The 26,688-nt window shown below is 40.1% G+C and overlaps 1 protein-coding gene, 1 long non-coding RNA gene and 1 pseudogene across 2 annotated transcripts; 1 reads left to right on the top strand and 2 right to left on the bottom strand.

The window, feature by feature from the left end:
• Nucleotides 1–8,958: 8,958 nt before the first annotated feature.
• Nucleotides 8,959–14,471, bottom strand: LOC121402826. Its single transcript, XR_005966795.1, has 2 exons — nt 13,840–14,471; nt 8,959–10,456 (listed from the first exon to the last, which is right to left on the bottom strand). It is a non-coding gene; the product is annotated as an uncharacterized LOC121402826 (long non-coding RNA).
• A 1,813-nt stretch (nt 14,472–16,284) lies between these two features.
• The window catches only part of LOC121402810, a 44,900-nt pseudogene continuing 34,496 nt past the window's right edge, over nt 16,285–26,688 (bottom strand).
• On the top strand, nt 24,608–26,260 carry LOC121402818 (protein kinase C eta type-like). The gene is made up of 4 exons (XM_041589560.1): nt 24,608–24,712; nt 24,873–25,350; nt 25,459–25,632; nt 25,909–26,260. The coding sequence occupies exons 2-4, from the start codon at nt 25,310–25,312 to the stop codon at nt 25,973–25,975; spliced, it is 282 nt and encodes a 93-aa protein (XP_041445494.1). The 5' UTR covers nt 24,608–24,712; nt 24,873–25,309; the 3' UTR covers nt 25,976–26,260.

Below are 26,688 nucleotides of genomic sequence, written 5' to 3'. Positions count from 1 at the left end.
CTGTTGCTATAAAGTGAGAAGTATTTATGGAAGTATTTATTATGCAATGATACCTTAGTATTGTAAGTAGATCACTTGTAAATTATGCAATTTACTGTTTGTAATTGTTTGTAATTGAAAATGATGTATGTTTAGTTATCACATGAACATAGGGTTTGATTGTACTGGGGTTGCTCCTACGTTATGTAGGAATGGGACTTAAAGAGAAAATATACCCCCCCTTTTTATTTACATGCTTTAATTCAATTGGGTTCATTGTTGGACTGGGATGCCAGGGGCCCACCAGAAAACTTTAGGCTTAGGGCCCACTTTAAAAACTATTATTCCTTCTCTCCTCTCTCAACTTCTTTATTCTCCTAGTCTCTTTTCTCTACATACTATACTCTATTCTTCAATTTGAAGCCTCTTTGTTCCCATAAAGGAATAGGGAATGGCCAATAACCACATGTTTAGAAGCAAGAGACCCACTGACACCTGGGCCCACTGGGAGTTTTGCTGGTATCCCGGTGGGCCAGTCCAACAGTGGTTGGTTGTATGTAAAAAAAGGTACACAAACATTATCTGAACTTCTAGACAGAAATATAAATTTATTTTATTTACACAAACATACCTGATTCCACAGACTGAAGGACACCATGTGATAACTCCAACCAGCTTTAGTATTAAATGTGGCATAAACAATTAAAACACTGTATTGATTACTAGAGAGAGCCAATGGCTTATTATGTTTTATGTAGATCAGGGCACTGCAGCTTCACAAGAGGAAAATCAACTTGCTGTGTCAAGAACAACTTCTAAATACAGTATGATCTGGCAGGGCCAGCATAAAAAACTATAAGGGTTCCATATATCGAAATGATTGGCGCTGCAGTGACAAGCACAGTGGGGCCCTTTGCAAGCACCATAGGGACCCTGATATTGCTCTGTCTGCATGGGAGGGAGAAAACCCCAGCTGCCATGTGTTAGGGCCCTAGCCAGACCCCAGATGACAGCCAGGACACATATATTGCTGCTGTAAATAATAAGACAAAGTGGTTGTTCACCTTCCAAACACTTTTTTTTCAACTGATTTCAGATTGTTCCTCAGAAATAAAGACTTTTTTCAATTACTTTCCATTTTTCACTGTTTTTTGCAAAATCTAAATTCAAAGTTGAATGTTCCTGTCTCTGGTGTTTCAGTCTGGCAGTTCAGTAATTCAGGAGCAGACTCTAAACTGCTACAATTTTACAACAATACATTTTCAGCAGCAACCCTAGAGTATTAGCAACTATTGTATCAATTCTTACAGCTGCTCAGCAGGGCCAAAGATAACAAATCTATCAACCAAATGTATCAATTTAGAACAGTTTACAGGGTCGGCGACCCCTCTCCCCCCCAAAGCTGCTTTAGAAAGTAAAAAATGAAACTTCCACTTAAATATTAGTAAAGCGGTCACACATAGAAAATAGTAAATAATTGGAAAAAGTCTTTATTTCTGGTGAACTATCTGAAACCAACTAAACTGAAAAAAGTGTTGGAAGATGAACAACTCCTTTAACTGGCACAGAATGTCTGCCATAGACAGAGCTGTTCCTGTTTAGATAAACAGAAAGCACACGCAGTATTTTCATTTTAAAAAACATATCCTTGATCACAGTGGCATCGCTACCATTCAGCAGACTGCACAACTAAGGGGGGAAGTTTGGGTGGCTGCAGGTTCTGCTGTCTGGTTCCTGCTCCCCTGGATGCTGCCTCCTGCCACTTACTGGAGGGAGGTGGGGTGCTGTGGTGTGAGGACCCTGGAAATCTTGATTTTAGTGCAGGAGCCTGGCTCACTATAGTTACACTACTGCTTATTTTTTTAAGTGCCGAAGAGCACTCCCGACAGACACAACACAGAACAGACTGAATCAGTTAACACTTGCATTGCCAAGCAGTGGAATGCACTACTGAACTTTACAAGTGTCGATAGATATCACTAATATTAGTGGGTTTTTATTGGTTTCTAATGGAATCCCAAAATGAATGAGTAAATAAGGAGTTAAAGGGATGGTTCACCTTTGCTGTGACATAGTATGTTATAGAATGTCAAAATCCTAGTAATCTTGCAATTGGTCTTCATTTTTTGTATTTTATCGTTTTTGCGCTATTTGCCTTTTTCTTCTAACTCAGCTTTCAAAGGAGGCTCACGGACCCCATCTAAAAACCAATGCTTTTTAGGCTACAACCTACAAATGTATTGTTATTGCTACTTTTTATTCCCCATCTTTCTATTAAGGCCTCTCATGTTCATATCCCAGTCTCATTTTTAAATCAGTGCATGGTTGCTAGGGCAATGTGGACCCTAGCAATTGGATTGCTGAGATTGCAAACCAGGGAGCTGCTGATTAAAAATCTAAACTTAAAAACCACAAATAATAAAAAATGAAAACCAATTGCAAATTTTCTCAGAATATCACTCTCTATATCATACTTAAAGGTAATTTAAAGGTGAACAGCCCCTTTAAGAGAGGAACTGGTGGTGGAGAATATGGAAATGGCCATCTTGGTATACAAAGAAAGACCTGTGAGGATGACAAATGTAAAGAGCTTTGCCCAATTTGGCCACCCATGAATCGATTTAACGGATTATTCTGGGAATTTGATATTTTGCTGCCAGAGAAAAATGGGCAGCACAAACAAAGGGGAGTGATGTTTTGTAGGAATCAGCCAAACAGACCTCTGGAACGTGAGAACTGGCATCTAGCTGCATGGGTCATATGTATGTGCCACTTTATGTTGTTTAATTATGTTTTTATTATCTTTTCCCCACCATATGAGCCACACTGGATCCCCTACTGATCCTGAGCTTGGAGCAGGGCAAAGACTTTGTGCAGGAATTCCCCAAGAGTGCAGCACACCCAGTCATTTCAAGCATCACCCACCAGATATGGCCTTTTCACTAATTCTGTTTACACAGACTATGGCTTAGACACCACTTACAAAGACCCACTGTCGGCTGAAATTCAGACTTAAAAATGCATCAGAACCCATTGTGCCTAAAGCTGTTACTGACATTATTAGAATTATACTGGCACGTTTTTCCTCTATAGTCCACTATGCAGCACATCAATTGCTTTATTTGTGTGTAATGATTATTCAGCATCTATTCATCTAATTTTTTTTTATTTGGAAGGGAAAATAGCAGGACCCGTTCTACTATCTATGAGAGAATCTCAAGCATCTAAACTCTCAGAATACTTCAGTTATTTATCATTATGTAAATGTCTGACACTGATATTTGTGAGCAATTAATAAATGTATGATTTGCTTTCTGTCTCCAGACTGTTACTCTTTCTGCATTTTGAATGACCAGCCCAGACGGCTGTCTTTTATTTACTTCTATTTACCCACAGAACACATAGCGAGATGGTGGTGCTGATTAGAGTAGTTTCTCTAAAGGTGGCCAGAGATGTCAAGTTTTTTTTAAAAGATCTTTTGGTAGGACTTATGTGGGACCTGAAATGATCGTTTAAACGCACAATTTGTCCATCAACAAAAAAGACCAAGATTTCAAGCAATATCGTCTAGTTGAAGCTAGGAATATGTGGGTAGCTCTCTGCTTGGCCCTGCAAATAATTGGACAATGGATACATTTCCCTGTAACCAATGAAAATTTTTTAACCTGACCGATCGTTAGATGCACGATCGTTTGGTACCAGCTAACCTCACGATAATTTGACCGATTGGTTTGTCTGAGCACATGAAAATCAGTCAAAAAATCTCAACGTCTGTGGCCACAGATTTGTTAAAAAGGACATAATTGGGGGCCTAGAGCAAAGCAGCCTTAACTTACTGTGGGGTTCTTAGACAGTAGATACATCACTGCACATTTATATTAACTTATAAATGGCCAATTCTAAGCAATTTTTAAATTGGTCTTCATTATTTATTTTTTTATAGTTTTTTAATTATTTCCCTACTTCAGACTCTTTCTAGAATTTAAATGGGGGTCACTTTAATGCTCTGTAAGGCTACACATTTATTGTTATTGCTACTTTTTATTACTCGTCTTTCTATTCAGGCCTCTCCTATATTCATATTCATATTCCCGTCTCTTATTCAAATCAATGCATGGTTTCTAGGGTAATGTGGACCCTATACTGCTGAAACTTCAAACTTAACAGCTGCTGAATAAAAGTCTATAGAAATATGTTTTCAGTTTCTATTAATGCAAGGATTAACAGGCTGCATCACTATGTCACTTTCCTGACCCACTCTCAGGCCTGGACTAGGATTCAATATAGGCCCAGGCACATGCACAGAAGCCCAAACACCCCAATGAATAGTGGCCTGTCACTTTCAGCACCCTATATCCAGAACCCAAGCTAAGCTCCCTGGTCTCGGCTCTCACTTCTGCCTTTAACCGCCGCCTTTCACCTCGGGAGGAGCCCTCGGCTAATCGGATGCAGCCAGGTCTTAATTGAGAGAGGAGCAAAGCTAAACGGTTCTGGACTAGCAAAGGGGCACCATCGTCTCACCAGAATACTGGAAGGAAGAAAACCACCAGGAACAGGCAGGCCGGGCGTAGCACAAGCAGAGAATCGTCAGACAGGCCAGAATCTGGATTGGAGAACATAGAATAGTCAGAGAAGAGGCTAAGGTTCAGGATTGGAAAGGTCAGAGTAGTCGCAGACAGGCAGGATCAGAGATATCAGAGTAATAAATAGACAGAGCAAGGGTCAAAACCAGAATATCAGTTAGAATTCACAATAGCAAGGCACCACAGGAACTTAACAAATAGAACCTAACAACGGGCAATCATATGCACACTGAATTCCCCTTTTATACTTTTGAAATTCGCACCCTTACGCTTGATGTCATCATGCCGGCGCATAAACCAAGAAGCGAGCCGGCGTGCACGCCATAGGGGAACCAGTACTGAAGGAGGCAGGACACATGCGGTGGGAGTCCATGCCAGAGCTGCTGTGTGCGTCCCTGCTAACCACTAGAGCACCAGGGAAGGCCACTGGACCACCAGGGTAAGAGTCGCTGTTTATTACATGGCCTCTATGGCATTTTCCAGCAGCTCCTCAGGCATTTGCCAGAATTCATAGATTGCCAGTCAGGGCCTGCTCTCTCTCATAAGGTATCAGTCTGTTTTTGGATCACAGAACCTCAAAATCATCTCTTCTTAATATGCTTGTGTCTATACTGTACTAACATTTCCAAAAAACATCTCACCCAGTTGTCTCTACTGTCCCTAATTAGGTTTCCTTTGTTGCACCAATGCTTCAAGGTGGTCAGGACAGTGTCTGTGTTGAGGTGCTGCTTGGCTTTGTAGAACAATAGTGATATTGTACAAGCCTTCCTCTTACAGCCCCTTACAGTCTCTAGTATAGTGTTTAGTAATAAGTAATAGGGGGTTGAATCATGGGCCTTGAGTTGAAATATAATAATTGGAAATTATTTTACATGCAAAATGCTCATAATAATATCATTTATACACTGAGGTAGAAATCACTCACCCAACATAACAGAGCAAGACTTCAAATAGTGAGCAAATGCGGATTGACCAGCATCTCCTGTGCAGCAAATCTCTTTCTGGTCCTCATCAAAACCAAGGAGGGATTTTGAGTTTACTCTTGCATGGCCTGTAGGGAAGAGTACCACGAGTGCCCTATGCTACTGAGAAAACTAAAAATGTGCTTTATAGTAGAATGTTTGCTGTCTGCACACTCAAACCGCTGAGTGATGTACCTGCTAAACATGTCTGCACTGACATGCCACCACCATGTTCTCACCTAAACAAGTACAGCAAGTCAGAGGGTGGAGAAGTTGAAATATATGAAAAATTCCGTTGCTGTAATAAAGAGTTGATGGGTCACTTTAATGAGTATGAATCAAACTGGAATCATGGGCACACATAGTAACATAGTAACATAGTTAAGTAAGGTTGAAAAAAGACACATGTCCATCGAGTTCAACATTTTTTTTTTTTATTAACTACCTATCTGCCATTTGATCCAGAGGAAGGCAAAAAACCCATCTGAAGCCTCTCCAATTTGCCTTAGAGGGGGAAAAATTCCTTCCTGACTCCAAAATGGCAATCGGACTAGTCCCTGGATCAACTTGGACTATGAGCTATTTCCCATAACCCTGTATTCCCTCACTTGCTAAAAAGCCATCCAACCCCTTCTTAAAGCTATCTAATGTATCAGCCTGTTGCAAACACTTTAATACACACACCTTTTCCCATGAGCTTGAACCCTTTGTTACTGAAGTCACAGCCAGTGGAATTCATCTATACAAACATTCTAAGGCTTAAACATTCTGTTTGGAACTCAAGAATGAGAAGCAATCACAGGGCCGGAACTAGCAGTAGGCAAAAGAGGCACGTGCCTAGGGCGTAAAGGTGGAGGGGGCCAGTTTTGGCTTGTGAAAGCCAAAGCTCACTGGCGAGAAACAAGGGCCGTCAAGCCCTCCAAACAGCCCACCCTGTCCTTACTAATGAGAGGGGTTCTGAGGACTCTAGCTGTTTAGGGACATCAACACCCTTTCCCTCCATTCATTCCCCTGTGAATTCTACCTATCTACGTGGGGAGCGAGTGGGAGCTAATCAGCCGCCACCCACCATTTTGCACCGATACCTCGGCTTCTTCAGGGGCATGGAATGGAAGGCAGGGAAAGGGTGTTGATGGTGACTTATTTCAGCGACTGAGCTGTGGTTGAAACTTTTTTACTACTATATGGTATATTTCTTACTACCGATCTACGACGGGTGGCAAAGGAAGATGGTGGGTGTGAAGCTCCCACTTGTTCCCTGTATAGACAGGCGGTAGCACTACCAGGGAACGTTTGGAAGGGAGGGCTAAGTGATTAACACCCGGTTATATAATTAACTATTTAAGCAGCAATATACAGTATATTTAATCTGGCCATAATAACTGAACACCGCCGGTCCACTCTATGTATTTTTAACTAAGTCTTGTTTTATGAATATGGTCTACTTATGAGGCAGTTTAGTAGTGTGTTTTTAGCAATTGTAAATAAAAGTTATGTTTTAGTACAGAGTGTGTCCATCATATGAACTGGTGAAAAGCACCAAGGAGATGCAAAGAAACATTGTATCCAAATCAGAAGTACTTCAATGGTGATAATTATGATACATATATATTAACCTGCAGTTGTTTGGTACATAGATTTGTTTAAAGCTCAAATGGTGGATCTACTCATTAAGCATCATACTGAATACAAATTCTTTTTGCAGGGTAAGGTTTTACCACATCTCTTGTGTTTAGCCAAACTTTTGCAGAGGTTGGGCTTTAAAGTGCCTGACAACTGAAAACAGAATCTTTTTTACAGACTGTGTATGTATTTATGTATTTCGACATGTGTAATGTATTTATTTTAGGGATGCATTGAATCCACTATTTGGGATTTTTGAATCCAAAAATGTTGATTTGGTTTATGCCTGCAACTGATCTTCTGAACTGAAGGCAATTTATGGAGTGTGAGGACTCTGAACAGTCCCTTAAAAACAAGCATGTGATGTTGTGAGTGTGGCTTGTTAAAGGAACAGTAACACCAAAAAAAATTAGTTATTTTTAAATAATTAAATAATTTGCGTTTTTGCGAACCGTTTATAAAAAGACTGACCGCTGCGTAAATACACTAGCATAGTGTGCTGTTGCGAAGCTTGAAAACACGCTGCCAGGATTGTGTGTATTTACGCAGCGATCTGTCTTTTTTAAAAACCACCTGCAAAAACGCAGCATAAAAACCTGTGTGCATGCCCGTAATGTACTGTTGTGCTGCACTGGTGCAACTGGTGTGTTTGCTTCGGAAACATTATTATAGTTTATATAAACAAGCTGCTGTGTAGCCATGGGGGCAGCCATTCAAGCTGTAAAAAAGGAGAAGAGGCACAGGATACACAGCAGATAACATACAAGCTCTTTTGTATACAATGGAATTCTTCTGCACTTATATGTTATCTGCTGTGTATCCTGTGCCTTTTCTCCTTTTTTACAGCTTGAATGGCTGCCCCCATGGCTACACAGCAGCTTGTTTATATAAACTATAATTGTGTTTGTGAAACAAACACACCAGTTTCACCAGTGCAGGGTAACCGTACATTATATTGTCATTCCTTTCATTTTTTGGTGTTACTGTTCCTAAGTGTGAATAATGTCTCTACTTTATAGCTGTGAGAAGGGAACACAGAATGAGCTCCATGCTGGAATCAGTAGCTTTGGGTGACACTGTACATAATTGGTAGTTAATTTACTTTGAAAGAAGACAGCAGTCCATCAAGTTCAACCCTACAACTTAGCTGCAATGTCTTCTCTCTTGTTTGTCATGTAACAATTTCCTTCTCAACAACAGAAACTGCGTCAGGACATTCTTCTGATGAAGCCATATTTCATCACATGCAAGGAAGCCATGGAATATCAGCTTCTTCTCCAGGTCAGCGAAAATATAGACCTTTTACTTCTATTTGTCTTTGCAGCAATAGATATAAGAATGAAAGTGTTGGTTAATGCTAGTTAACTGTGGGCTATGCTGTACTGGGCAGTGTTTATAAATACAGTCTCTCTCTCTCTCTGCACCGCCACTGTCCACTCATACACTGCATTTTGAAATCTTGATAAGCAGAACATTTGATTATTGTGCCTACTGCTTAAATCACATGAAAGGTGCCAGACAGCAGAGATATGTAGAAAGAATCAAGGACTGATATAACATGTTTTCAGTTGTATGTGCAAAAGCTCAAAGCACTGGCATATAGTGAAATAGAAAATAATGTAGGATAGGGAAAGGCAAGATTTGTCAGTTCAGTTGCAGAAGTACAACTCCAAGAATGACATTTGTTGAGATGGGGCTCATTTACAAACACAAGTGCAAGCACTAGCTACTACTGAGCAGTATAAGAACTTGAGCACATACATGCTCCTGGCAAAGTATGATGTGCAACACAATTTACCAAACAAAAAACGGCAAGTGAAGCGGGACAAACCCCTGCATGTTTATTATATCAATAGAGTAACATCATCAATGTCCGAAATATTTCAGGGATGGCTCCCTTAATCATAAACGTTTCAGAGACTAACCCCTATTCAAAAGCAGGAAGTTGTGTTCTGGCTATTATGTTAGGGATCCAGTCAGTCCAGCCTTTATACATTACATTTTTGGCTAACTAACTATATTAGAAACATTTTTTATTTTGCACAGCCTATCTATTCACCTAGTTTTTATTTTCACACTGAACTGTTCCTTTAAGGCACATGCAATATATGTTGCAATATATAGGGGTTATGACCCCTAGGGGTGCAATTGCAAGAGCTCGGTATGGATCTGACCCCAATGCAGCCTGTGCCTCCTGCAGCTCAGTACTTCACGCTTCTAAATGACATGCAAGCTAGAAGCGGCCCTGCCCTTCACCAATACAGTTTTAGGAAAGGCAGGTCCCTGAAAAAGAGTTCATAGGCCTATGGCTATTTGCACAATACCCATGCAGTGGGCATACTGCAGAAAATGGTTGATTGTGTTGGGCATTGTAAATGAGCCCTATAGTCTTAACTTGGCACACATAATTATAGCATTAACTTCTAAGTCTAAGCCACATTGCCCATGTTTTCATCAACAAAGAACAATATCAAGATTACTGTGGCATCTAGTAAATATACAACATCTGTTTAATTTGTGGGAGAAGCAGGATTAGTAATTAATTAAAAAGCATACAGTCAACTGTAGATCCTCGTGACCTTGGGTCTTCCAGAGCTGTAGACACACACATGATATACTTGTGTCTACAGCTTCATATAACCGGTAGCACTAAATGATAACACAACTGTACTTATAGACGGTACATAGTTTGAGACTAGTTTGTTTAACCTTTCATTTTGCTGAAGATATTTTTTTCTTTTCCTCTTAGGGACTGTTATTATGATAACTCCACCAGCTGTCCACGGTGCATGAGACTCAGCCTAAGGAAACAGACGCAGAATCCTGGAGCGGAGCCGTAGCTGAGCATCTTCATTACGATGAACTTGTATATCACATCAGGACAGGATTTGACCCTGAGCTTGAACAATCAGCCTCTATACATTGACTAAAAAGCAAGTCAGGCATGCACTACATGTACCACTTACTGTAATTGACTTCATGTATTTTCTTGTGCCTGGGAGACCAACAGCACATTCCAAAATGCTGTACAGCTACTAGATGCTAACCTACTGCAACATTCGGACATTTCTAGTTGAATTCCAGGAAGCCGAGGAGTTGGTGATGATTATTCCTATACAGATCTCCTATGGTGCCTTATTAGTACTTGGAGAGCATTACGTCTGTATCTTTCTGGGAAACGTAGCGCCTGGATGTTCTTGTCCTTTACCAATGACTTTACTCTTGGACCTGCTCTCTTGACTTGAAGGTTTGGAGCCTGTTGCACAGTGTGATGCGACCGTGATCACAAACTCAGTAGAGCTGCGGTGACTGGAAAAAGAGGATGTAGAATATATTTATATGCTACATACATTGCAGAGAGAGCTCTTCTTTTAACCTTTTTTAATAAAACTGCTCAGTATTTATTGACAGGGGCCATGAAGTCTCTGTATGACCCTGAGCGGAAATAAGAAATGATATTGGGAAACCATAAAAAGAATGTTAAGTGGTTGCACTTTTTGACCTATTTCTGCTGCTACATAAAAAGTAATAAACGCCTCCTGAACCAATGGAAAGATTTTGTGCTCTGTGATTCTTCAAACTTACCTAAGATTTGCAGGTATCAAATATTACAAAGTGTGATATGTTTATAAATAAAGTCCTGGGGCCAAGCGAGTGTGTTGTTTGTATCAACACTGAAAGTTTTTTGTTGATTACAGGAGAAACAAGGCCTTTGAGAAAAGCCTGTAATGTTTCTATGTCATTACTTGCCTTTTATACAAAGTCCTTTAATAGAACTGGTGTATTTTTTGCTACTTTTAGGCTTCATTTACCTTCTTTGTGATCAATACAAAAAACTCCATGATATTACTACCTAAGGGCTTTTTGACACAGAAGTGTGATCTGATTTGGTAGGTCCCATATTGGTTTCTGACCACCTGCAATACACTTGGACCCAAAGATATTCTATGGCAGTGGTTTATAAACTGTGAGGATGGCCCAGGGGATCCTAGAGCTGCGGCTGGTGGGATCCAGTCTAAAGGCCAGCTGGGGTAAGACTTGTTGTCTAGGATACTCATGTGCACTTAAAGGGGTTGTTCACCTTCCAAACACGTTTTAAGATTGTTCCCCAAAAATAAAGACTTTTTTCAATTACTTTCCATTATTTATTTTTTACTGTTTTTCCAGAATCTAAGTTTAAAATTGAATGTCCCTGTCTCTGGTGTTAAGAGTCTGGCAGCGCAGTAATTCTGTTGCAGACTCTAAACTGTTAACATTTTGCAACATTCAGTTGATACATTTCTCAGCAGCATCTCTGGAGTATTAGCAACTATTGTATCAATTCTAACAGCTGCCTGTAATGAAACCCAGTGATTCTGTTCAGCAGGGACAAAGATAATAAATGTATCAACTAAATGTATCCATGTAGAACAGTTTATAGGGTCGGTGACCCCCCCTCCCAGGGCTGTTCAGATGCTGAAAAAAGACACTTGACACTTCAATATTAGAAAAACGGTGACACATAGATAATAGAAAGTTCCATTGGAAAAAGTCATTATTTCTGGTGATCTATCTGAAAACAACTAGTTGTTTGAAGGTGAACCACCCCTTTTACAGGACATTTGATCTCCTTTAATGGCCACTATGTGTGAAATATTTTAGGCAAATGTTTATGCTAATTTAGGCTTTATCATATTAACTGCAATCCTATGCAATTCTGTGTGGCAGTTTTGTAATCCATGGAGCATAATAAGGTTTAGTCTGAGTATCACATACTTATGTTAGTCTTAATTCAGTACCAGAAGCATTAACTGTTTGGGATTTTTTCAGTGTGATGCTCAAATTCAAGGCTCTTAATTGCATTAAGCCCATATCGCCCTAAAATATTTATTCTCTGAATCATTACAGAATTGCTGAATAATGTAGCCATGAGATGTGTAAAAAAAAGTCTCCTTTGTCATTTGTCTCCCACTGCTGTAACATAGATTCCATGTAGATATTGACATATAAGGTGTCCATTCAGTGGGTGATACTCTTCAGGCCAGAGGACAGGACAGATACCATATGAGTAGTCACATACATGTATGGCCACCTTACATTGCTCCATTTGTTCTGGAGGACAAGCCAAATGATTGACACAGCTGGAAGTGAAGAAGAGCTGCCTATGAAGCTCTGCAGTATATACCCCCACTACTACTAGTCACTGGCTGAATCTGGCCATGCATGGACCGAGCTTCAAAATATTTAACCTATTGGCCTACAAGCTTATTTCAGAACAGTTTGGCCACATAGTGTGTAGTTTCCTGTGACCTCCTTTAAGACAGGAAAATGTCATATCAATTCAATATACACATTTTGTTTGATGTACGATAAATTATTCTATTCAATGTAAATGTTGTTGACGCCAGTATTTAGTGAGGGCTTATTAAATATGAGTAAGTAGGCCTTCCGGTCACAATACTGATATTTATATTTGTTTTGAGAGGTACTGGCCTTGGTATGCAGCTGATGAAACTGACTGGTGGCATTACCAATAAAAATAGATCATACTGGGTAATGATTGAGCTATCAGCACCAACAACAAGTCTCACCCTGTTGAAGTTTACTAAATGTTAAAAAATGTCGGCATCCAGACACCTGCCATTGTCTGTGTGGGAAGCATAATATATCTGTGGTTAGGGAAGGGCGAAGTTGACCCATTTTGTTAAAAATTCAACGCTCGCGAAATGTCTCCAACGCCCATTAAAATCTGTGGGTGTCAAAAAAATGTTTTGACGCACGGTGCAATTTTTTTGACGCACGGTGCAATTTTTTCTTCTTTTTTATTTTTTTTGGACTGGACGCATGACTCCATACAAGTCTATAGGCGTAATTTCCGCGTCGAAACAAGGCGAAAAAATTTGCCCATCCCTATCTGTGGCTATTCTCCCAAATTATGGATATGAAGTTTACTAAATGTTAAAAAGTTTCAGCATCCAGACACCTGCCATCGTCTGTGTATGTGGGTTTTTTGTACATTTTTACTATATTTTGTATGTTTTTTGTCATTCCTGATTCTCTTTTTAGCTCAAACAGAAAGATACCATCAAAGGATGCCAGCAATGATATCTCCCTGTATTAAGCTTAATTAGGCAGAAACAGCCCCTCACATTTGCCTATAGCCTGTACAGAGATAACCTGAACCAATGGCAGCATAGGTATCTCCCTTTACAAGACACAATTCAGAAAGGATGCTGAATAGCCACTAGAATTCAGAACTGAATTCGGTATGAGTTGAGGGAAAGGGTTTATGAACAGTATGGCAGAATCAATCCCTGATGCTGCTCGACTACAACTCCCATCAAGCTTTTATTTTTCATAATACATGGGAATTGTAGTACAGTAGCACCTGGGTATCCCATATTGTTAAGGTAATATGGAGGAGATACAGTCACTGAAGGGTACTGTGACCATATTAAAGCACAAGGCTGCAGGCTGTGTTATACAGGGAACTCTGGGTATCACAAGGGATAATGTATCACATGTACTATAAAGGATAATTTTCCCCCAACTGTAAAATATAAGAATATTAGAGGTCATTGAAGGGTTCTGTGACAATATAAAGGCACAAGGCTGCAGGCTGAGTTATAAAGTCACTATTGTATTGGACCAGAATATCTGTGACTGTTTTATTTCATTACATTAACAGTGTACATAAAACTAATCTCTCATACCTTTTGCCAGCAGTTCTTCATCTGCATGTACCCCCTTTCGGAAGACATCTGGGTTTGAAGAGCCTCAGTCCTGCTAAGGTTTTCTCCACAGCTTCGAGTTGAAAAGATTTTCTAACCATATTTTGCCCTCGCTGAACATCTCCTACACCTACACTCCTAAAGGAGAGACAAAAGAAATGTAACATATGATCAGACTGATCCACCAGAACAGAGAGCTGGGCTTAACACTGACTCTCACTTCAGAATTCATCAGCCGGCATATACACACTAAAGGAAGAGAGACAGATACAGGCTAACAGACAAGAGAACAAAAAGAAAACTAGATAAACATTGACATGCAGATTCAGGGTCGGACTGGAGTAATGGGGGCCCACAGGGACTGCCACATGAAGACCCCTCCAGGCAGTCATCGGGGAGCCCCCTCCCGGCTTCCCTCTGCGTGAACGCCGGTGTGGCGCGGGGCTGCGCGAATGCCTTTGCACAGCATGCTTGTGTAGAGGAAAGCAGCAACAAAAGTTTTTCTTAAGGGGGTGCCCGATCAGGGGAACATGGTTCGGCCGGCCCAGTCCGACACTGTGTTCCATTATGCTGGTGGTAGTTAAAGAAAAGAAACAAACCCTTAATAAAAAAAAAAACCCTACCCTACATAGACCCCCCAGCCTATCTGCCCCCCTGGCAAATGCCCCTTACTCTTTACTTACCCCTCCGTGCAGATTCTTTCCAGCGGAGTTCACAGGCACCATCTTCAGCTGCTTCAGTAATCGTTGGAATGAGACCAGCAATTCACCAATTTTCATGAGTTTCGGCGCATGCGCAGTTGTCGCCAAACAGAAATTTGCTCCAACTGCGCATGCACCATTTCACCAGTCTCATTACGAAGATTACTGAAGAGAAAAAGATGGCACCCGTGAACTCCACTGGACAGAATCTGCATGGAGGGGTAAGTAAAGAGTTAGGGGAATTAGCCCAGGGGGGCAGCGGTCTATGTAGGGTTGGGGTTTTTTTTTCATTAAGGGTTTGTTTCTCCTATAATAAGTTTGGGGATAAAGCTGAAGATGTGCTTCTAGGACAGGAAATATTTGTCTGGGATGCTCTACTGTTTCACTGGAAAGACGGACAAAAACACCCCCGTCTCAATTTCAGGATTCTACAGGCCCCAGTTACACGTGGGGGTTTGGCCCTACCTAACCTAAAAATGTATTTTCTCGCTAGTCAATTGACATACGCACACTGGTGGTTATCCCCCCACCTTGACAATACCTCCATTATTCTAGAGGCAAATATAATGGGATCCCTAGAAGCCTTGGCCAACCTCCCATACCGGGGACCTCCACCACTCCAAGCCTGTACTACTCCAATGTTAACTGTGATCGCAGCCTTTCAAAAGGCTCTTAAACTAGCACAAGGGCGGGCTTTGGTATGGTCCAAATGGGAACCCTTATGGGGTAACAAGTCTCTGCCCCATTTTTCCTCCCTCCCTGACATTAATGTATGGGCCTCGCGAGGTATCAAAATGTTGGGTGATATTGTATGGGAAGGGGAGATAAAACAATTTCAGGCCCTCAAAGAGACCTACCAGTTACCCCAATCCATGTTCTTCAGATACCTCCAGTTATCTCATGCCTTCCGAGCACAATTCCCGACCAGGCCGTTAGTTACTCTAGAGACAACTCTAGAAAAGTACCTCAGGAGAGAAGACCTCACCAAACCTCTATCCCGCCTATATACTATCCTAGGGCAGACCTCCCAAGACCCCCTGGCAAAAACTTTTGCGAAATGGAAAAGAGATATTCCAAACCTGACTGAGGATTTATGGGAGGAGGCTCTGAAACAAGTACCTGACTTAACAATATCCTTGAATGACAGGTATGTTCAAATAAAATTCCTCAATCGGGTGTACCTTACCCCATATAGACTCTCGAAAATATTCCCCCAGACATCTGATATTTGTATTAAGTGTGAACAAGAAATTGGTTCCTACATGCATGTGTTTTGGCATTGCCCACTAATCCAGTCATTTTGGAGAACTGTTGTACACTATATATCTGATGTCCTTGATTTACCAAGAATTCTATCGCCCCTGATATGCCTTCTCGGAGTTGAAGAGGACATGGACATCAATAACCACATTAGACTGTGTTATCTTCAACTTCTTTATTACGCAAAGAAGGCCATTCTCCTAAACTGGAAAGCTACTGGCCCACCATCGCTAAACTTCTGGCGAAGTCTTATAAATAACTCATTGTCTAACCAAAAACTGACATATCTTGCCAGAGGTTGCCCGCAGAAGTTTGATGCAGTTTGGGGCACTTGGGTATCATTTCATGACGAGAACAATACGACTATTGTCATTTAACATAATCAACTTTGACATGTGATGTATAACTGTATGAACATCCTTCTCCTCTCCCTGCTCCACTTCTTCTTCCTTCTTTCTTTTCCTGCTTTCTTCTCTTTAATTCGCTGTTTTGTGTTAATCTAAAATGCAAAAATAAAAGCTTTAAAAAAAATAATAAATAAAAAAAAAAAAAAAAGACGGACAAACAGATAGATGGATAGAGATACCTTGGAGTTGGGAAAGCTGTAAGTGTTGCAGAACGTGGGGCAGTAGATAACAATATACATACCCTGTTGTCATTGGGCGTGGGGAGCAGAAGCTTCTTTAGGCTGCAAGGAAAACATATAGCAGCAGTGAGTTACAGAGAGACAAGTACAGGAATTGCTTAGTTATACCAGTAATTCAATCATGGGCTTCAAGTGAGATATTCCAGTGGGGATGCTGGGAGTTGAAATTCTACAGCATTGCATTAAAGAGCCCATCCCTGATGTAATAATTTGGATGTAATCAATACATTTAGGGATTTCTTTAAAATGAAAAGATTCCATTACAATTAGCAAGTCACTGGACTTTAGTGAGTTGCATGTGTGAATGTGACAGGGACATTACATTGTAAGCTCTACTGGGGCAGGGACTGATGGGAATGATGTATAATCTCTGTTATGAGCTGCAGAATATATCATACTATATACATATTAACCTTGACCGGCATAAATTCTTATAGATCATAGTCATAGAAACAGTGTTTGGGGATAAAGATGAAGGAAGGTTCACAAACTAATCTCTCCCATGGCCTCTGTACTTTCCTGTGTCCCCAGGGGTCTGCTGTCTGATTAAAGAGTCTCCCCAGCGCACAGTGATTGAATCCATGGCTGATGAATGAAAGGACCCTACAGATATGGCAGCACAGTAACTGCACTGACTCAATAGGCCATAAATAAAAAGCAATGCTCTGCTTAAATAATAACCTTTGTATATACTGCACATCTAAACAGAAATAACTGCCATATAAACCCCACTCATCAACAGGGTACACTTCCCCTTTAAGAGCAGGGAACAGAGGTGACTTAACAACTAAGGGTTTGACAGTTGGTTTAGTCCGTTGGTTGGCATTGCAGCGAGTGGTAAGTGTATATTTCCTCTGAGATTTTTTGTCAAATAACGCTCATTTTAGCTATAAAAAAGAGGGAAAACAGTTTGGTGATGGGCCCCAGGCTAACAGGTACTGATACTCTCACTGATTTTAGGCAATTTGGAGAATTTTCCTCTAAAATGGACTTTGGAGATACCTTTAATCTTAGCTCTGGTTGTGGGACACAGACCCAGGATTTGGCAGGTATGCAGGGCTGCCAGCAAATATACACTTTTTCTACAGCAACCCCATAAGTAGGTAACATTTGGGGACCCCTGTGCCTCACAATAAAATAATTTATTTGTATGCCCAGTATTGACAAACTCCTTATAGTTTTGTCCCTCTGCCCTGCTCTTATGTACCAACCTTCACATGTAACTGAATTGAATGGAATAAATAGCAATGCTTTTTCCTTTTACACAATAACTTGTATTAATAAGTCTCATGATTTAAGAACAGGGATGAGAGGTGAATTTACACCTAAGGATTGACAGTTGGTTTAGTCCGTTGGTTGGCAGGGTGATGAGTGTACTTTCCCTCTGAGACATTTTTTTGCCAAATAAGCCATATTTTAGAGAAATAAAAGGGAAATAGTTGGGTTATGCCCTCCCAGACGAACGAGTGTTGCTCCGATCACAGATTTTATAGAATTTTCCCCTAAAATGGGCTTATGAGATGCCTTTAATCTGGTTGGGAGACACAGACCCAGGATTTGGCAGTTATGCAGTTATGCTGACAGCAAATATACACTTTTCCCACTTGGAGTCCATAAACAGATAACATTTGGGGACCCCCATGCCTCCCCATAAATATTTTATATTTATGCCCAGTATTAACAAGCTCCTTAGAATTGTGTAGAGTTTTGTTCCTCTGTCCCTGGGTATCTGCCCTGTTCTGATATACCAACCTTGCAACTGAATTTAATGGAATACATAGCAATGTTTTTTCCTTTTACAGAATAACAATTTCTCGCATGCCCTTTCCCTTCAAATCTTCCATATATGTGTGTGGTGTGGGGGGGGGGCAACAAGGTACATGGTATTGAATACTAATGAATAATAATATTTGATTGCTAAATGTTTCCTATAGCAGGGGGGTAGGGGTGAACACTGGGCAATCTGCATTTGGACAGTGATCTTATGTAGCAACATGGTCCTAGAGGAACGTTGTTTCATTTCACTGTTTAATGTACAAACGTATATGGATGAAATGAGAATAAACTCACTCTTGAATTGACTCTTGATGTACTTCACTCTCACTGTACCAATGTTAATTTTTGATTGACTGCTATGAGGTACTATATTGTATAAACTGATGGTCAGTACCTGATGGGAATGACACAAAGCTTGAGTTAAGGGTAAAATAGCCAGATCTCTGCCTTCCTCTGTATTTTATAGGAAATATTAAGTGCTACATGCATTATCTCTGAAGCTAATTTGTCAATTTTTTCTCTTCCCTATACAGATTGCTACAGTGTGCGGATTGCTTATTTTTTTTAGCAATTTATCAGCGATTTTGGATGGTTTTTTTTCTGGCATCTCCTTAATTCAGATTATTACATTTGTCTGTGAACACATTTAAGGAGAGCCACAATCTAAAGAGGGAGACCCTCCGGGGTTCCCCGGCCTTGTGCCGGCCCCTGTATTTTAGCCAAAAGCCAAAACATCTCGGGCTTTTGGTTTTTTTTTTGCTCATCTTCTGTCATCTGAAGAACTTCACTTAAGAGGTAATCTTGAAAATTTGCTTTCAGGGTTCTTTTATGCTACCTAATTCCCCATATTGACCTTATTCCCCTAATATAGCCTGACACCTATGTCCTTACTGAACACCTATTTTGTACTCGCGCTGCTTTCTAACCCAAATCACATGTGACTAATAGAAATGGGGAATGTTATTTTTGGATGCTTTGCTGCCCACAAGAGAGGCCATTTCACCTTGCCATCACCTTAGAGGTACTTGGATCTGGAACCTATTCCCTCATAAGCCTTGTCGTTATTGTTCTAAGGCTAAATTAAAGGTACATGAGGAAATCTGTGCTGCCAGGCAGCAAATTTCCCAATAATGTTTTTCCCTTTACTAACATGTGGAATATGCTGTATCTTCCACATGAGGTGATCCACCAATATCGCTGGAAACTGCCTTCTGCCTTTGCCCTTTTGGTGTTTAGGTCGGTTTGCCGACAAATCCATGGTTTAGTAAGGGAACAAATGCCCCCATGTTCCACAGCCCTAAAGTGATGTACAACAATATATTTTTGATTAGAGGATTCATTTTATCACTCATTCTTTCCTGAATTATTTGTGCTGTTTAGAATTAATCTCTTTATAATGCCTAAATATAAACATCTTTTTTTTCCATGTAGGAGTGAAAATGGGCGCTTTTCCCTGCAAAACTCAGTGTTTTGATATGGTAAGTGTGATGGAAATATTAAGCCTTTCATTTAATGTTTTGAGCATTGGGAGGAGGCTGCATTGGGGATACACGTGTGACTTACAATAACTGTTATATTTAGTTGGTGGGTATGTGAATATATATGAAACAACATGTGGCAGTCTTAGGTTACTGTTAAGAGGAATGGAGGGAAGGAGCAATATTACTAGGATAATAAGTATTCTATACAGACACTGAAGTTTGTGTGTCAATGGGATGCATAGGGATGTTACTTAAATGTTTTTATTTATTTATTTTAAATTCAGGTAGCTTTTATTGGCAAATTCCAAATTAGACAATGACACGAATGACATTTTAGACTGCACAGCAGTCACAAAAGCAGAAAAAAAGTGTTTCGTATTCAGTATTACAGATGTTTACAAACATATAAAACACAAAATTATAGTCAATATTAAATATGCTCCTGTTGCACACCTTTGTTATTAAGAGCAATTCACTGCACACCCAACAGAATACCCACCACTAGCATCCTATTCATATAACAATGAAAGGCTGAATAAAATAGCCAATTATTCACTAAGCATTAACAGTTTGAATTTGGGAAAATGTATCAACCCATTTATCCCATATTTTATAGAACTTATCTGGACAACCCCTTTTAAAGTAAATTATACGTTCAAAATTACAAGTATCCTGTATGATATTTATCCATACTTGAATTTCTGGGTTCTACTTTTCCAATTTTGGGTTATAAGTTTTTTAGCCAAGAAGAGAGATTCTTGAATAAATATTCTGATATACTGATTAGAGACCGTACGACCCAGGATATTCTGTAAGCAGACCTTAGATGTTCTAGGACTGACAACCCCTGAAATATTATCTAGATGATTTAAAACTTCAGCCCAATAAGGTTTAATAACATTACATTCTCATAACATACGTACTAACGTGCCTTTCCACAATGCACCTATTACAGACCTCAGGTATAGCAGGGCTTATCAAGTGCAATCTTACTGGAGTAAGATACGCCCTATGTAATATAATTGAACCATTTTCAATTTATAACATACAAAGACTATTTGAGGAGACTCAAGGGCCTCTTGCCATTCCTCATCTAGAATAATATCCACTGCTGTTTCCCATTTAATCTGAAGAGTTTCCAATGGGGCATCATTACTAGCCTGCAATAACACTGCATATAAACTGGAAATTAAGCCCCTAGTGGATGATCTATTTAAATAGGTGAGCAGCTTATTCTCATTGAACTGTATAGCCTTTAAATGATGCGTAGCCATAAGGGCTTGTCGCACTCCCAAATATTGAAGCCACCAATTTCCTGGCAATCCAGTAGACTGTTGTAAGTCTCTAAACGTAAAGATGCCCCGTTCAGACCATATGTCCCCTATTGTAACAAAGCCTTTATCAGACCAAACTTTCATATTACCCATTTGGGCCAAAAGTATAAATTATTCCATAACGGAGTGCGGGGATCTGTATGTTGCTCTTTAGTAATTTGTAGTGCCATTAACCATATCCGGGACATATAACGAAGCATGGGATGAACAGGCGACTGTTTCACATTTTTGGGTACTTTTAATGGCCTCATATACTTCCAGCTCAGAAATATCCTGACCTAAAGAAAGATTTAGTTCTTGTGAGAGCTGAGGGAGCTGGGCCTCGTTCAGAAATTGTGAAACTTCCTGTGCACTGTTTTGCAATATGGACATATATAGTGTTTTATAGAAATTAGCGAAGGTCTCTTTAATTAGACTAGTCTGTGTGATGAGCTGGCCATGATCATCATAAAATTCAGAAATTATAGGAGGAGTGTCATGCGTTTTAGAGAGATAAGCAAGTAACTTGCCCGCTCTTTCACTATGTTCAAAAAAATTTGCTCTATTAAACAATAAACCTCTCTTAGCTTTTTGTTGCAACAGGGAATTATACTCAGTTTCAGCCTGTCTTAAAAGTTGGAAGTTCTGTGGGCTAGGATCAATATGACTCTGTACAGTCAATTGCCAAACTCACTGCTCTAAATTAGTTTCATCCCGTGCAGAAGCTTTTTTAATTGCAGTGATTTCAGAATGTAGTAGGCCTCGAAAGTAGGCCTTAAAGGTATGCCAAGCTATTTCAATATTATCTGCAGTTAAATTATGGTGAAAGAAAATCCTCTATTTTAAGTTCTAATCCCTCATCATTATTTATAATGTCCAACCAAATAGGATTAAAGGACCATGACTGAATCTGAGAATGCAAAGGGGTCCCATTATCCCAAATCACTTGCAATGGGGCACGGTCTGAAATTCCCCTTGGGAGGTAAATGGCCGTACGGATGTTAGGAAGTAAATCACTAGAGACAAAAGCCATATCAATCCTAGATAGGGACATATGAGAAAAACAGGAAAAAACCTTTTCTTGTGGGTGCATACGCCTCCATGCTTCTTGAAGACCCATAGTAGACATTAACATAGAGAGGTTAGTGGATCTAATCTCCTGGATTGTACCCTGGATACACTGTCTATCCATACAATCATCCAATACAGTGTTAAAATCACCAGAGGCGATTACTTGGGCCCTTGGATAATCTGCTACATAAGACATTAGTTGAATAATACATTTGTCAGAATAGGGAGGTGGAAGATAAATATTAGTCAAAATAGTTTACTTCATGTTGAGATAGCAGTGAATAAAAACAGAACACCCTTGTGGAGCTGAATGTACAGAAATGAGTCGAAAATTCGCTGTATTTCTGATAAGTGTAGTTACTCCCCCATATATATTGAAACGGAGGAATGAAAGGCCCAACCAACCCACGGTCTTTTTAGAGTTAACACTTTACTCCCTATCAGGTGAGTTTCTTGTAACATGTTTACCTCTGATGTATTTTTTTTGACAAAATCTAACACTACCTTTCGTTTCACACAGTCATTAAGGCCCCAAACATTCCATGTTAAAATTGAAAATTGAAAGGGGTTTAGCCATAATCTATATTGTTCCCATGTGTTAAACAGCTTATCAGAAGTTTCATGACCATTACGTGTCTGTTGCCTGAGCTACCTGAGAAAAAAAATGACAGAACTATTTACAGCCCAGCCCATGCTAACCGCCAAAATGATGGAAAACATTACCACCCTTTCTGCTCAGACCCAACTTTGAGCAGAATTAAACCCTAGAACCCAACAGTAGCAACAATAATGCTGTATTAAGCAATGGGGAGGCAAACCTGGGTAGGGACACCGTAAATGGCGTCGAGAAGGTAGAATCGTGAGGGTTGGGCCTCCGCTGCTCCGAAGCCACTATAACCAGAACCATATAGATACACACATCGCCCAATATATACATACAGTATCAGCATTGTGAATACTCATTGGACCCAACACATATATAGCAATAGCTAAAAAATAAAAAATTTTTAATTTAAGCTGCCTTTCCCAGCACACTGACAAGTCCAAATAAGTCCCCATATACCACAAGGGATCCATAGTCAGAATAACAATCGTTCATGGACGTAGAAAAGACAAGGAAACCCAATAACTTGTGGGGCAAGTAGACCATAGCAAAATGCTGTCAAAATAAGCACAGCTCGGTGTAACAAATTTCAGCCTTTATCATAGAGAAGCTTCCATGTACGTAGCAAAGTATTAAGCAGTTCTGCGTAGACTTCTGCCCACAAGGTAGCACATACGTAGAACCGTTCATCAGCTGATATAATATAACTTTTAAAGGCAATTATGGCCATCCAATTGAGCAACTAGGCTTTCTAAAACAAGTTGTATAAACATGTAGCAGGTGGACATCACTCCATTCAACCTGCCAATATAGGTTTAAACATTTGCCCTCATGTTTCTCACGGGTTTTGTTTCACCTTTACAGGACGATTCTTATTCATCGCTTGACCAAGCTCATCACTGGTCAAGGCCAAATTCCCTGGATTTAAGAGAACATCTGGTTATGAAGATCCAGACAGCTGGGGCTGACAGACTCGATGAATCGACGAGCGGCAAGAAGATCTTAGCTCAAGCAAACAAGATCTGGAAGGAGTCAGGGAAGAAGCTTAAAAGGCTTTACTCTGCCCTTCAGAAACCAGATGAGGCGATTGCCCTGAGAGACAATGAGGAGAGCCCAGGTGAGATATGGAAGTTTGTTTTGCTTTGTCTCCTGCTGAACATAGCAGGGTGTCAAGTAATTTCAAAATTCAGAAATGTTATTACAGGGAAACATCACACTGAGTTGGGATAAAAAAATAAAATGGCCTTTCACTTTTGCAGATGTTACTGACAATCTGGAGAGTCCCTCACGTGGCCCTGTCACTTCATATCATAGTGACAAACTCCCAGCAGCGCAGGAGGCCACTGCAGCTGAAGTGCAAGAGATGTCACAGTGCTCCAGTGACTCTACTTCACACGTACGTAGATTGGCTTGTTTACAGATTCAGCTTTCCATTTCTGAAGAGGAACCAGTTCCTGATACCACCGAGGTGGAGCTGATCTCCAACAGGTATGTGGAATGTTTTAAGCCTTCCCAAACTTTTTTCTTCTGATACAGATAATGTTATGACGGTAACAACTAATAATTGTTCTTTCTTTTATAATATAAGTGAGGAGCCTACAGATGGCATAACTTCCCAGTCAGAAGAAGACACACCTCATGCTGAGATATCTGAGACTGAGGACAAATGGTAAGGTCCATGTGGGAGTCCAAATCTTATATATAGCTATAAGGCCTTTTTTTACTATACAATTGAATTGATACATTTCCTTCTGTAGTGCTGCTAATTTCCCCTTCATACATATGGTACTAACAGGGATGAAAAACCAACTTAAAATATATGTATTAAAAAAAATGAAACTTAAAATTTCTTTTAATTATCCTTATAGTGACGTACCAACAGATAATGTGGAGTCCAGCGAGGAGGGAGAAGCATCTCTTGAAATTCCAGTTGACCCCGCTGATGAGCTCAGCCCAAGGACAGAACATCCGGTACTAGAGCTGGAAGAAACAGAAGACATACGGTATGATACATATTCTTATACATAGAAAAGATCTTCTTTTTCTGTTCATTGGAACTTATGGAATTCCTTTTTACCCTGTGCTGTACCAATAACTTCTACACTAATGTGAAAATGAATATGTCCAAAAGCAATGACATTAACTTTGCCTTTATACTCATAGCGAGGTGTCTGTAGATGTAGAGGAAGCCCCATGTGAAACATCAAAGGAGTCATCCCCTGATGACCCCAGTGCTGCTCCAGAAGCAAGTAAGGAGCCAGAGGAACATCAAGAAGCAGAGCCCCCGATGGATGAGGAACGGGAACCAATGTATGATGAAACAGCAAACACATACAATACTGGAAGAACATTCTGTTTTATGAAGTGGGTCTAAATCTGCAATTTCCTTTTCAGAGACCTGGAATTCAGCGGTATTTGCCAGAAAGACCTCCGCCGCTGCGCCCTACTAGGCAAAGGTGGATACGGAAAGGTAATTTTCTCAGTTCATTAGAAGTATTGGTACATTTATTGTCTCATTCAGGCTAACTAAACGCTTTCTCTCATTCCAGGTTCTCCTTATTCAGCACAATCCCACAAAGAAATATTGTGCTGTAAAAGCCATGGCCAAAGGGAAGATCTACACCTCTGATGACATTGATGGGTCAGTTCTCAGGGAATGATCATTATTCCAACAATTTTGCACCGTGTTCTACTGTAATTTGTTCTTTAATAAATGCTAATGCCACATTTTCATGATTTTCTTTTTCAGAATCTTGACAGAGAAACGCGTCATGCAAATCACCAAGGAGAGCCTTTATACTGTCAATTTATACGCCACTTTCCATACAAAGAATATGCTCTTCTTTGTAATGGAGTTTGCTGCCGGTGGCAGTGTAAGGACCCACTTGCAGAAGGCTAGAACTTTTGACATACCGAGGGCTAGGTAAGCAGGACTGTACTTTCAGTGGGGTTCACATGGGGGCATTTGACGTAAGACAATCATTTCACCAGAGCAGAACCATTAATATTGCCACAGAAGGAAGTACATGGCTAGGTATCTCGATATTGCCACTCAAAGATTCATTTGTGGGCTGCTCAGGTGACAGGATTGGCAGAACAAACAAAGTTGTTGCTAAATCATACATTATCTGGTTATTTAGCCAACTGACTAAACTACTGGATAAACGTTTAATGACTTTGTATTTTGATTATTTTGTAGGTTCTACGCAGCCTGTATTACACTGGGTTTGGAGGAGTTACATGAAAAAGGCATTATACATAGGTAAGCAAAAAAAAGTGTTGGTTTCACAGCTTACGTCTTCATCTGACTAGCAGGAAATACATTGTTCTGGCACATACAGAACAAGATATTATATAACATTCTTTTGTATTTATTACAGAGACATGAAGCCTGACAACCTCCTCGTAGACAGCCAAGGTTATGTCAAAATTGCCGATTTCGGCCTCAGCATAGATGGTAAGTTTACCTTATAATCCACAGTTTCTATACCATAAATGCACTTTAGAAATGTTCATTTCCAAATGAACTGATCTGACTGCGCTGGAACAGTAGTTCTGTTGTGCCCAGTTCTGTGGTCAGAATGTGTTACTATTTATAAATCAGCTGTGACGGCCTTCACTTTACTTACCTTTCCTCTCGTGTTTTAGGACTTGCACCCAACGGCAGCATCAGTGGCGCAGTAGGAAGCCCTGCCTATATGGCTCCAGAAGTTGTCAACGGAGAGCATTACACCAAGGCTGTGGACTGGTGGGCTTTAGGGGTGATCTTATACGAGATGCTCCTAGGGAAGGTAAGCAGAGAGCTCAATTAGTAGTTTGAATGAAAATGTAAAATACAGTAAAAATAAAATCTTTCTGGAAGTACCAGAGACTCTCATCTTTCATTATTTTCTCTACTTATAAAAGTAACAGCGACGCAGGGATCAAACACATTGCAAACGCAATGACACCAGTACTTTGCACATATGCATCACTGAAC

This window comes from Xenopus laevis, chromosome 4L (assembly GCF_017654675.1).
Source record: "Xenopus laevis strain J_2021 chromosome 4L, Xenopus_laevis_v10.1, whole genome shotgun sequence".
NCBI lineage: Eukaryota > Metazoa > Chordata > Amphibia > Anura > Pipidae > Xenopus > Xenopus laevis.
The sequence above is the reverse complement of the archived record's forward strand: the minus strand, read 5'-3'. Positions and strand labels throughout refer to the sequence as shown.

What these genes read in the sequence shown, in the direction of transcription:
- LOC121402818 (XM_041589560.1), top strand. Translation starts at nt 25,310, where the DNA reads ATGGCCAAAGGGAAGATCTACACCTCTGATGACATTGATGG. An exon ending in ACCTCTGATGACATTGATGG is followed by an intron (nt 25,351 to 25,458) that starts GTCAGTTCTCAG and finishes TTTCTTTTTCAG; the next exon opens with AATCTTGACAGAGAAACGCG. An exon ending in TTTGACATACCGAGGGCTAG is followed by an intron (nt 25,633 to 25,908) that starts GTAAGCAGGACT and finishes ATTATTTTGTAG; the next exon opens with GTTCTACGCAGCCTGTATTA.